At 45.2% G+C, this 12,540-nt stretch overlaps 1 protein-coding gene across 1 annotated transcript in view; it reads left to right on the forward strand.

Annotated features, from left to right (window-relative positions):
• The window catches only part of KIF26B (kinesin family member 26B), a 441,618-nt gene that overhangs the window by 304,974 nt on the left and 124,104 nt on the right, over nucleotides 1-12,540 (forward strand). The window contains 1 exon segment of the mRNA XM_049112437.1: nucleotides 974-1,157. Within this exon segment, the coding sequence (XP_048968394.1) occupies nucleotides 974-1,157 (184 nt within the window).

A 12,540-nucleotide genomic window follows, 5' to 3' on the forward strand; every position in this document is an offset into this window, starting at 1 on the left:
GCAGAGGGAGAACCACCAAACTCTCTGCTGAGCAGGGATCCCAATATGGGGCTTGATCCCAGGACCCTGAGATCATGACCTAAGCCAAAGGCAGACACTTCTTAACCAACTGAGCCCCCCAGGTGACCCCATGAATTGCACTTTGTATCAAAAGACCACCCTGCACAGAGAGAGAGCCTGTTTTCTACACAGCAGCCCATAGTCTCAGCACCATACACCCTGGCTGGACTTTTTTCTAATTTGGTGTTATGTTTCAAAAACGAGGTTGATTTATGTTTCCCTGCTGTACAGGGCCATGTGTTTTTCTTGCACAACCACACACATAGTGTGCCTTGATTGGTCACCACTCAGTTCTTCATCAGGCTGGCTGGGATTTTACAAGGTGTTTGAATTTCTAAATAACTCATAGGGTCTCTCACACTTGAGTTCATACCAGAGAAGTTATAGGATGATTAACCTCATAGGTGCTGTTTATCCCCAAAGACGACCAGCCATATCCACGCTCAAACTAAGTGTGGATCTCAAACAAGTCTTTAGAAATTGTGATTGCGGAATCATGCAATTGTGTGGCTTTTTTTCCCCTTCTGTATAAGTGATTGGGTGGCTACTAGGTGCTACTGCTGAGCACCCGGAGGATGAGCAGGATTCGGTAAGAACTGGGGGTTTGTTTATTTATTTATTTATTTATTTATTCATTCATTCATTCATTCATTCATTCATTCATTCATTCATTCATGAGAGACATAGGTAGAAGGAGAAGCAGGCTCCCTGAAGGGAGTCCAATGTGGGACTCAATCCCAGAACCCCGGGATCATGACCTGAGCTGAAGGCAAACGCTCAACCACTGAGCAACCTAGGCTCCCTGAACTGGGGGTTCTTGGAGAGAAAGAAGAGAATATGACTCTGGCATATCTGATCGAACATTGGACCACACCTGCTCCTTATTGTCGCTTTTCTGCATTTTTCCTTCCAGAGCTGCCCAGAAGTTAAATCTGTCTTCGAAGAAGAAGAAGCATCGACCTTCCACCTCTTGTGCGGCCGAGCCCCCGCTCTTTGCCACCAGCTTCAGCGGCATTCTGCAGACCTGCCCTCCCCCGGCTCCTCCCTGTCTGCTGCGGGCCGTCAACAAGGTGAAGGACACACCAGGCCTGGGCAAGGTAGGTGCTCTGCCGTTGGAGACGGAATCGAGGGGAAAGAAGGGAAGCGGGAGCCCAGTTTGGTTGTTAAAACCAGAGGGTGACAGCGAGAACGACAGGAGACGAAGGTTAAATTCACTCGGAAAGACTCTCAACCTTTCTTTAGTTACATGCATTGCATAGAAAATGAAGGCATTCAGATGATTGGAGATGTGATTGGGTTTGGGCAGGTAAAAACAGCTGTGTGCTGTTTGACAGAACTGTAACCATTTGAAGACAAGACCCAAAGACAGAAAAGACAGTAGGCAGAGGCTGGCCAACAGGCCAATGTTATTAGGAGATGCGGCTCAGTTGGGTTTGGGGTAACTTTGTTTTCAGGGTCACTCCCAAACTCTGCGCTGACATGGTATCTGGGTGAAGTCACTGCGGCTCTAGCTCTCCACTCAGGAAATAAGCTGAGACGTATAAAAACATTTAGCTCCAGAAAGGTGGCTGTTGTGTCTCTTTATTTTCTTCGGAAGTAGGATGGGGCACACCACCTCGCCAGTGCCTTGCCGACTTGATGTGATCTGTCCGGGGTTCTTTCTGGAAAGTTGCAGGTTGGGCTGAGGGGGGCAGCTGGTCCACTATGAGGACCCAGCTCTTCCTGTCACCGATTCCCTTTCCCCTTGACCCTCAGACTTGGCTGTCCCAGGTTTCTAGTCTCCCTGTAACTCAGAGTCCTTCTGGAGTTTGGGGCTCTCCACTCCATCTTCTCCGTTTCTCTGCTTCCTCCCATAGTCTCTGCCCCATGCCCCCAGTTTCACCACCCCATTGGGAAAGTATCATGCTATGTTACCCTTCCCAATGGCATTTAAACTTTAAGATCATGTTGGGCAGAGCATTGCTTACTCCAATGGAGAGTATCCAGTCTTGGAATGTTCCGGCATGTGGCAGGGTAGGTAGCTGTTAGCTGATGGTTTTCCCATCCCCAAAGGAAAGCAGGGAACAAGGCAGGAGGGCTGCCCTGGCCTCACCAGCCAGGAAGGACATGGGGAAGACCCTCTGGATCAGGATCCCTCTCTAGGGAAGGACTCATGAAGGGAGCCGCTGAGGGGACACTCACTGAGGCAGTAACGGGTGGTCGGCATGCTGCCTTTCGGGGAGGGCAGGCATAAGTAACTACAGGGCGTTAACATCTTTTCCTTTCTTTTTAATTGTGCTAAGATACGTGTAACAGAAAATTTACCATCTGAGCCTTTTCTTAAAGTGTATACATGGATTTTTGTTTTGCTAAGGAGTTTGGGACTTTAGTACCAGAGCTGAACCGTCCTGGATGAAGTGGAGTTAGCATTGTAAGCTCCTTGTCTCACGCTCTGAGCGACATCCAGCTTCTCCTCTGAATAAATGTGAACAAATATTAAATGTTATCACTTTGAAGACATGAGATTATTAGGCAACCTAGCCTACTCAGATACCCCAGAATAACCTATCCAGGATACCTCAAGATGAACAACATAAGCAACTGTCTCCCTGCACATAGAACAGTGGCCTATCTGTGGTTCCTAAGAGAGTCAATGTAGATCCATCTTCAGGCAGGCCTGGGCCTCAAGCCTCGGTCGTCCTGTCTTCTCCTGCACCATCCCTAACCCACCTCCCTGCAGTTCTGAGACAAGGACATCAGGTCACCAAGGGACTGAACTAACCGTGTTACCAGCTAGGAGGATGAGCCAGCACTTGCATCAAAATAGTTTGGAGGGCACTAGTAACAGATTTAAGCAGACCAGATATTAATCTACACATGTAAGTAGAATTAAAAATAAGATAAGCGGGATGCCTGAGTGGCTCAGCGGTTTAGCACCTGCCTTTGGCCCAGGGTGTGGTCCTGGAGTCCCAGGATCGAGTCCCATATCGGGCTCCCTGCATAGAACCTGCTTCTCCCTCTGCCTATGTCTCTGCCTCTGTGTGTGTGTGTGTGTATGTGTGTGTGTGTGTGTGTGTCTCATGAATCAATAAATAAAACCTTAAAAAAATTATAGAAAAAATAAGATAAGCAAGGTATGAGAGCAGGTATAACCACAAACAAGATGATAATCATTAGAAAATGAAAGCTTGCAAACATGCTTATTTTTTATTATTTTTTCAAATAGATACTTTTTTTTTTTTTAAAGATTTTACTTATTGATTCATGAGAGACACACAGAGAGGGCAGAAGCATAGGCAGAGGGAGAAACAGGCTCCCTGTGGGGAGCCCAATGTGGGACTCAATCCTGGGACCCCAGGATCATGCTCTGAGCCAAAGGTACATGCTCAACCACTGAATTACGTTAAAGTTGCTTATTAATTTTTCTCCTTTTTTAAAAAATATTTTATTTGAATTCGGTTTGCCAACATATAGTCTAACACCCAGTGCTCATCTCATCATGTGCCATTCTTAATGCCCATCACCCAGTTACCGCATCCCCCACTCCCTCCCCTTCTGTAGCCCTTTGTGTGTTTCTCAGAGTTAGGAGTCTCTCTTGGTTTGTCCCTTATGCTTCTTTGAATGGGAGAGCAAAGGGTGCTGGGGAACATTCCCTGGCCAGGACTGGCAGGAAGCCCTGAGTGTGTGTGAGGAAGCGTGTCATGGATGAGGTCCTCAGATTGGGTGTCCCAGAAGGTGACAGGGGTATGACTGCTGTGACCAAGCGTGGTGGTGGGGGCATTGGTGGGAGGAAGTGACTGTGGGAGGGAGGGACTTGAGAAGGAAGCAGTAATCGTAGACTTCTTGGTACCATGTGTATGAATGAAACAAGGCTGGTAGGGACTCCCATCCTGCCGCCTTCTGTGTGAGGAGTGTCTGCTCCACTGGGGCACCCAGCTGCCCGACCTCGGTGGGGGATCATTTCCCAGACTCCTTCTCTCCCACCCCCTGATGCCTCCCTGCAGTGAGGAGTTGCAGTCCTTATCCATTTGGAAAGATTCATTCCCATCAGTGTAGCTCTGATGCGGAACTTACATTCTAACATCTCTAAGAAATACAGTGGAGTTTAACCTAGAACATAACTGGTGCTATTTATAAATCTGTATGTTGGAAGTAGGGAAGCTTGATGGAATGTCTGGAAGCAACTTAATTATGGACACCTGAGGTGGGGGGTGGGGCACAAGCCCAGCTCAACTCTGACCTCTTGTGCCTTGGCCACCCCAGGACTTCCTCAGGAGACCTGGGAGGTTTTCACAGGTGTGGAAGAGGCTGATGGGCTTATTTAGAGCAACCTTCTCACTTAGTGAACAAGGTAACTGAGGCCCCCAGGGGGTAAGAGATCTTCCCATGCCTACCAAGTCAAGCCCAGAAGTCAGGAGCATGAAGCCATTTTATTTTTTGTCTCACTGAGCTGCCACTAGGTATACATGACCTTTAAAATTTGGGGGTGGAGACAAGAATGTGATGGGGCCGCAGTGGTAGCAAAATAACCATGGGATCCAATTGTCTTCATCCAGTCGAGGAGGACCTGCTTCCCTTTGCAGAGTCACAGATGGGAAGGAGGACAGGTGGAGCAGCCAAGAGCAGACACACAGGGAGATGGCAGGCTCTCCGTCATGCTCCCTGCTGGTGCCAGCAGCTCCCCTGACCCTCTACCCAGAGTCACTGTGGCCACTGAGCACTGCTTGAGGCAAAAGCTTTTTGGGAGGCCATGGTGATGGAAGAATTTGCGGTAACTTCAATGTACTTGGAGCTGAAATACGGCATACACACAACATGGGAAACACCTCAACATTGTGTTGAGATGGGCACCCTGCAAATATTTGTTGAGCACCTGTTATATGTCAGGCACGGTGCTGGGCATTAGGCTTGCAGTCACGGACCGACAAGGTAGTCCTTACACACTTACAACTTTGTGCATCATTCCAGTCAGTCTTAGAAATCACACCATTATGGGGTGCCTGGGTGGCTTGGTTGGTTAAGCATCTGACTCTTGATTTCGGCTCAGGTCTTGATCTCAGGGGTTATGAGATCAAGCCCCATGTTGGGCTGTGCACTGGGCGTGGAACCAGACCCTCCCTTCTCCCCGCTGCACTCTCGCACTCTCCCTCTCTCTCTCTAAAGAAGAAGAAGAAGGAGAAGGAGAAGGAGAAGGAGAAGGAGAAGAAGAAGAAGAAGAAGAAGAAGAAGAAGAAGAAGAAGAAGAAGAAGAAGAAGAAAGAAATCTCACCAATTTTTACCAAAATAAGGACAATCTGATTTAAGGAAAAGTCAGAATTACAGACTTAAAATAACTTCAAGTAACATAAAACTATACTAAGTGGTCTTGTAGAGACATTCTTAATGAATAGATAAAAATGATTAATGGATGAAAGCAGCTTAGTCCCCATTTATATTTCATTGATTTAGCTTATATGTAAATGATACCTCTAATCTATTTGACAATGGCTCCTTCTCCTCACTCAGTAAACGCTCTTCGTAAAATTTGTTTGCACAATTAATTAACATCCATGTTTAAGGTTCATTTGTTAGTTGTCACAGCTTAATGTCAGAGCTCTTTGTCTTGGATTACAAGCTTCTAGAGCAAATCACGTTATCTGTTTAACTCACTGCGCGTGTGGCTCTGCCACCACGCCTCCGTGTGTAGCACTTTTGAAGGCGAGACTGTAATAGTGACAGTCACATCGGTGATGCTGGGAGTCCACCAGTACATTGGCTAATTCTCCTCTTCCCAGAAGAATCCCTGAAGGGAAATCCATGAAGCATGAAGGAGGAAAGGAGCCTTTTTTCCTATATAAGCTCCAGGAATGCCTCCAAGGCGTGGAATGAGAAGCACTCAGCCTGTGTTCCCCCAATCGTGTTGTGGGAATATAAGAAAACTCTTAGAGGCAAGTGCTAGCAGCAAGAGAACAGACTCTATAGAATATGGAAAGATCACACAAACTTGGATGGAGCAAACAAAAAGAAGAGTGATGGAAAATTAAGCTGTGACAGGTTGGGGAGGGCTTGTCACCCTCGATTCACTCGGCGAATATCTAGAGGTCCTATGTCCCAGGTACCGTAGTAGGTGCCCCAGTGGGGCACAGAGCATGGGAGCAGGTTGGCTGCTCTGGGCACACCCCCGTAAAGGAAGGGGGGGCGTGTATCCTGATCTCTGTGGACTCGAGGCTCCCCTGAAAATGCAGCCTCAGCCACAACTCCTGTGATGTCAGTGCTGTTTCCTGTTGCTGGGGGGCCCTGCTAAGGCTAGTCTGCGTGGGAGGGCCACGTGGAGTCCATGTGGTAGCTCCCTATCACTGTTTGCACACCCATCTGTGCATTTCTCACGTGCTTCCCCAAGATTCCCAGAGATTCCCATCTTTGGGCAGTGCAGCCCAGAGGCAGGCAACTTGATGGAGTCCTCACATTTTTGTTTAAATAGACATGCTTGTCTGGCTGGATAAGCTGTTTGTTCTTTTCATTCCTTGATTTTAAGCCATCTGTATTTTATTCAGCACCATTTTTCAAACCAAGTAGCAGCATATTTTGACCTCTATTAAAAGATATGTGCTCTCTCTCTCGCTCTCTCTCTCTCTCTCTGTCTCTCATACACACACACACACACACACACACACACACACACACACACTACTTGGCCAGTGTCACCACCAGGTCCTATGTGGTTTAGATTTAGCTTCATTCTAAACTCTCGCTTGTTTGATGTGTAAGCTCAAATCATAGAAAGAAAAAAGAGAAATCCATGTGAGCCTCTTAGCGGAGACTATTTTTCCATTATAGATTTGTAAATCTTTTTGTGGTCGAAGTCATTCTATTACAGGCACACCTTAGAGATTTTGCAGGTTCAGTTCCAGACCATTGCAGTAGATAGAAGATCATGATAAAGTTAACCAAATGAATTTTTTGGTTTCCCAGAACATATAAAAGTTATGTTTACACCATATTGTAGTCTATTAGGTGTGCAGTTATGTGTAAAAAAAAATATATACATACCTTAATTTAAAAATACTTTATTGCTTAAAAATGCTAACCATCTGAGCTGTCGGCAAGTCATAAATGCTTGCTGCTGGAGGGTCTTGCCTCCGTGTTGGTGGCTGCTAACTGATCAGGGTGGTGGGCGCTGAAGTTTCAGGTGGCCGTGGCAACTTCTTAAAATAAGACAACAGTGAAGTTTGCCTCATCGATGGACTCTTCCTTTCATGAAGGATTTCTCTGTAGCATGTGATGCCGTATGATAGCATCAGATCCAGATTGGACTTCTTCCAGAATTGGAGCCTGTCCTCTCAAACCCTACTGCTGCTTTATCAACTCAGTTTATGGAATATTCTAAATCCTTCATTGTCATTTCAAGGAGCTTCACAGCACCTTCAGCAGAAGTACATTCCATCTCAAGAAACCACTTTCTTTGCTCATCAGAACCGTTCACGTTTTATCATGAGATTGTGGCCAGCCAGTCCCATCCTGAGACTCTACTTCTAATTCTAGTTCTCTGCTCTTTCCACCACAACTGTAGTGACTTCCTTCCCTGAAGTCTTGAACCCCTCAGTCATCCCTGAGACTTGCAATCAGTGTCCTCTATACCCCTGTGAATGTTGATATTTTGACGTCTTCCCATGGATCGCAAGTGTTCCCAATGGCATCTAGAGTAAATGGAATAGAACAGTGAATACTTTCCAAAAGATTTTTGATTTACTTTGCCCAGATGCATCAGAGGAATCACAATCTATGGCAGCTATAGTTTAATGAAATGTATTTCTTCAAAAATAAGACTTGAAAAGTGGAAATTACTTCATGATCCAAGGGCTTAGAATGGATGTTGTGCTCACAGACATGAAATCACACTAATCTCGTTGTCCATCTCCATCAGAGCTCTTGGGTGACCAGGTTCATTGTCAGTGAGCAGTAATGTTTTGAAAAAATCTTTTTTCTGACCAGTAGGTCTCAACAGTGGGCTTACAATCTTCAGTAAACCATGTTGTAAACAGATGTGTTGCCACATCCAGGTCTTGTTCCATTTCTGGAGCGCAGGCAGAGTAGATTTCACATAATTCTTAAGGGTTCTAGGATTTCTGGAATGGCCCATGAGCATTGGCTTCCACCTAAAGTCACAGCTGCATTAGCCCCTAACAAGAGAGTCTGCCTGTCCTTTGAAGGTTTGAAGCCAGGCATTGGCTCCTTTCTGGCTATGAAAGTTCTAGATGGCATCTTCTTCTAGTGTAAGGCTGTTTGGTCTACATTGCAGTCTCATGGTTGGTGTGGCAGCCTTCAAAAATTCTCTTAGCTGGATCTTCGGGATAACTTGCTGCAGCTTCTACAGCAGCACTTGCTACTTCACCTTCCACTTCTATGGAGACGATGTCTTTCCTTAAACCTCACGAACCAACCTCTGCCAGCTTCAGACTTTTCTTCTGCGGCTCCCTCACCTCTCTGAGCCTTCATAGAATTGACGAGAGTCAGAGCCTTGCTCTGGGTTTGGCTTTGGCCTAAGGGAATGTTGTGGCCGTGTGATCTTCTATCCAGACCACTGAAACATTCTCCATATCAGCAGTAAGGCTGTTTTGCTTTCTTATCATTCATGTGTTCACTGGAGTAACAGTTGTAATTTCCTTCAAGAATTTTAGCTTTGTGTCACAGCTTGGCTCTTGCTTGGATGTAAGAGCTTTCATCCTATTTCAGCTTCGACCTGCCTTCCTCACTCAGCTTCATCACATCTAGCTTTTGATTTAAAGTGAGAGACATGCAACTCTTCTCTTTCACTTGAACACTTAGAGGCTATTGGAGGGTTATTAATTGGCCTAATTTCAATATTACTGTGCCTCAGGGAATAGGGAAGCTGAAGAGAGGGAGACAGACAAGGGGATGGCCTGTCAGTGCCCCAGTCAGAACAATATTTATTGATTAGTTCGCTGCCATATATGGGCACAGTTAGTGGTGCCCCAATTACAATAATAACAAAGATCATTGATCACAGATCACCATAATGAATATATAAGAAAGTTTGAGATATTGTGCGAATTACCAAAAGGTGACACATGGACGGGCTGTGAGCAGGTGCTATTGGAGAAATGGAGCCAGTAGATTTACTGGACACAGCGTGGACACAGATCTTCAATTTGCAAAAAATGCAATGTTTGTGCAGTGCAGTAAAGTGAAGCACAGTGAAATGAGGTCTGCCCGTATTAAAACCCTGTGACACTGTACGGAAGAAGAAGCCAAGATTTGTTCAACTGACATTCTGATTACAAGACAAAAACAAGACAGAAAAATTTGATTAAAATAAGATTTTTAAAAGATCCTAATGTAGCTGTTATTTATTCAACAAGTAGAAATGGCTGGTGTATCTGTCCCTTATTCAGGAAGTGATGCCAGGTTACATGGAGGAGAATTTTATGCCTTCCAGCCTGCCAAGGTCCAGGTTATTTAAATAGTATGCAAATTGTCAAATTCCTCATTATCATTTCCATCATTCCTCATCTTGAAGCTCTGTTGGAGAGAACGGGAAAGACTTGAGCCAGCCTTTGACATTCAAGTATATATAAAATGAAGAGTTTCAAATGTGATGGAAGATTCCAGATTCTACTACTCACTCACCAGTGACTACTCCATCCTTAAATGCTACAGATGGGGAGAGTGACTCGTGAGCTATTTCCCTGTGCTGGAAGGGGGGCGGGAGTAGGGGAAATGCATAAATAATACTGCATAAATAGTACAAAATAATTTATCAGGACGGCTGGCCTGATGGCTTTGTAAATTAAGTTGTCAGCTCTTCTGGGGAGTAAACTCATGTGACCTTCTGCTCCCTAATTACAGATATTCCTTTCTGTGTTCTGCTGGTTTTGCTTGAGTTGGCTAAGCTCCTGTCCTTGGAGTTTGGTTTTCTGTCCTTCCTTGTTTCTTATTCTGACCCCTCCTCCAGTCTGCATTTGAAGAGCAAAGAGGTTTGCTCTGAAAAAGTTTGGACTCTTTCCCCTGAGAGGGTCCTCCCCTGACCCCATGCAGAGGTTTCCACGCGGTCCTAGTGCCTTTCCCACCGTTGGCAGGTGAAGCATGTGCCATGCCAGACACCCAGGGCTTCACCAAGGGCTGAGATGTTTCTGGAGCCAATCTGAATGGCCTCAGTCATGGGTGCTTTTGTCTACACCTCCTGCCATGTCACTCTTGAATTTAGCAGCTTTCACACTTGCAAACAAGAGGGTAGTGTTAGAAAATATTTTCCATTAAGGGCTACTGGACAGAAAGAGTCCTTGTAAAACACGTGTAAAGAAAGTGGGGTGCCAGGCAGCCCCGGTAGCTCAGCGGTTTAGTGTTGCCTTCAGTCCAGGGAGTGATCCTGGAGACCCGGCATTGAGTCCCACATCGGGCTTCCTGCATGGAGCCTGCTTCTCCCTCTGCCTGTGTCTCTGCCTCTCTCTCTCTCTCTCTCTCTCTCTCTCTCTCTCTCTCTCTGTGTGTGTGTGTCTCATGAATAAATAAAATCTTAAAAAAAAAGAAAGTGGGGTGCCATTTTGCATTTCATAAATAGTATGACTGCCTTTAAAACTGCTGATCAACTTGTATGGAGGTGATTTTCTGTTGTCTTTGTTATCAGAAGGAAATCTAGAAGGGTAAGCAGTACATTTCAGCTTCATTAGATCTGATTTCAGACAGGAGGGTGCATTACCATATATAAAATACTCCATTTGGGGCTCTCTCTGCCCAGGATATCTATAAAGAGCAAGCCAATGAATGATTCTCCGGACGTAGGGAGGAATAGTTGGGTCCTGCAGCCCAGAGTTAACCTCTTATGTCTTGGTCCATTATTGTAGTGTTCAGAGCACAGACAGGGGAGGAGATTTTTACATCCATTTTCTTCATAGAGCTTCTCATTTTCCAGTTCTCTGAACTTCTGCCTGTCTTAGGTGGATCAGGGGACTTCTGAAACCCTCTGTTCAAGCTCCAGGAAAGTGAAGTCCTCCAGACCCTGATCTCCACGGCTTGCTGCAGAAGAGATATCTGTGGGCAAGCTAGCTTTCAGTTCCTTACATTCCAAGTGAAATAGCCTTCTCGGTTTCCCTCACTAGATTGTAAGCTTCTGGGGAGAAGAGAATCATGTTCCTTCCATCTTTGTATGCCTTCAGTGCCAGTTTCCATGAGGGACACTCAAGACACATTGAACATTTCCACATAATTTTGGTTAGTGCCTGGGAGGTTCTGACTGGGTGTTGGGCACAGTGTGGGATCCATCCTGCATAATGAATGCCATGCAGAGGAGGCAGAAACATCGAGAACGTCCGAATGACAAGACCCCAGCGGTCCTTGCCTCACTTACTCCATCTTCTCTGTGAGAAGATGCTGCCTTGTGCTGGCACCGTGGCAGACAGCAAGTGCACTTGACACTCCTCACTAAGGAAGCTTCTCAAAGACGGGCTCATCAGATCCTCTCCTCCGGAATCTTAGGAAACCGAGGCCCAACAAGCTGAAGTAACTTAACCCATTTATGTGGAAGAAGAGAGAAGTTTTAACTTAAGAAGATGATCGGTCATAAAGATTTTAAGGCATAATTTAAATGAAGGATTATTAATCTTTTCCCCAATTTGTGATTTTTAGCCTCAATTTTACCAGCTTTTTTTTGGAGGGGTTTTTTTTTTTAAGGTATGATGGAGATGGTAGTGTGTGTGCATACATATGGACATACAAGGGTAGAAAAGGAGAAAGAGGAAGGTGATTTTTCTGAGAGGACTTCTTTTTTTTTTTTTTTTTTTTTTATTTATTTATGATAGTCACAGAATGAGAGAGAGAGAGAGAGAGAGGCAGAGACAGAAGCAGGCTCCATGCACCGGGAGCCCGACGTGGGATTCGATCCCGGGTCTCCAGGATCACGCCCTGGGCCAAAGGCAGGCGCCAAACCGCTGCGCCACCCAGGGATCCCTCTGAGAGGACTTCTTAAAGAGTAGGAACCTAGACCATAATTAGATAGGTTTGGGGCCTCCCAGAATACCTGTAATCCTCATTAGCATCCTGATTTATGGAATGAAAGCACAAGATAAAATGAGGGAATTCTCTCTGGAATAAATGCCACGTTCTCAATTAACCAAAGGGCAATAAGATGGATGATAATGCCAGAATAGGGCTTTTGATCATTCTTAGTCCAAAACCCACATTTTGCTTGGGCTTAGCACAATTACTGATATCAAGAGAATGGGAATAGTAGGTATATTTCAAGCTAACATCTCTCGCATCTTATCTTTCTATGTCTTTCTCTTGCTAATGGCTGCCAGGAAAGTTAATCATGATTTGCTATAATTGTCCCATTAAAATGGCATTGATAGTAATGTTTTGTAAAAAAATGATGAGTCCAAACTACTGAGTTAATTAGAAAGTTTTCCTTTGTGCCTCTGAGTAGGAAATGCTATTCCTATGTCCTGAGTGACTCAAATAACAAAACACTTGAATTCCTTTCTAATGCTTCATTGAACTGAAATAAAT

Source organism: Canis lupus, chromosome 7 (assembly GCF_003254725.2).
Source record: "Canis lupus dingo isolate Sandy chromosome 7, ASM325472v2, whole genome shotgun sequence".
Lineage (NCBI taxonomy): Eukaryota > Metazoa > Chordata > Mammalia > Carnivora > Canidae > Canis > Canis lupus.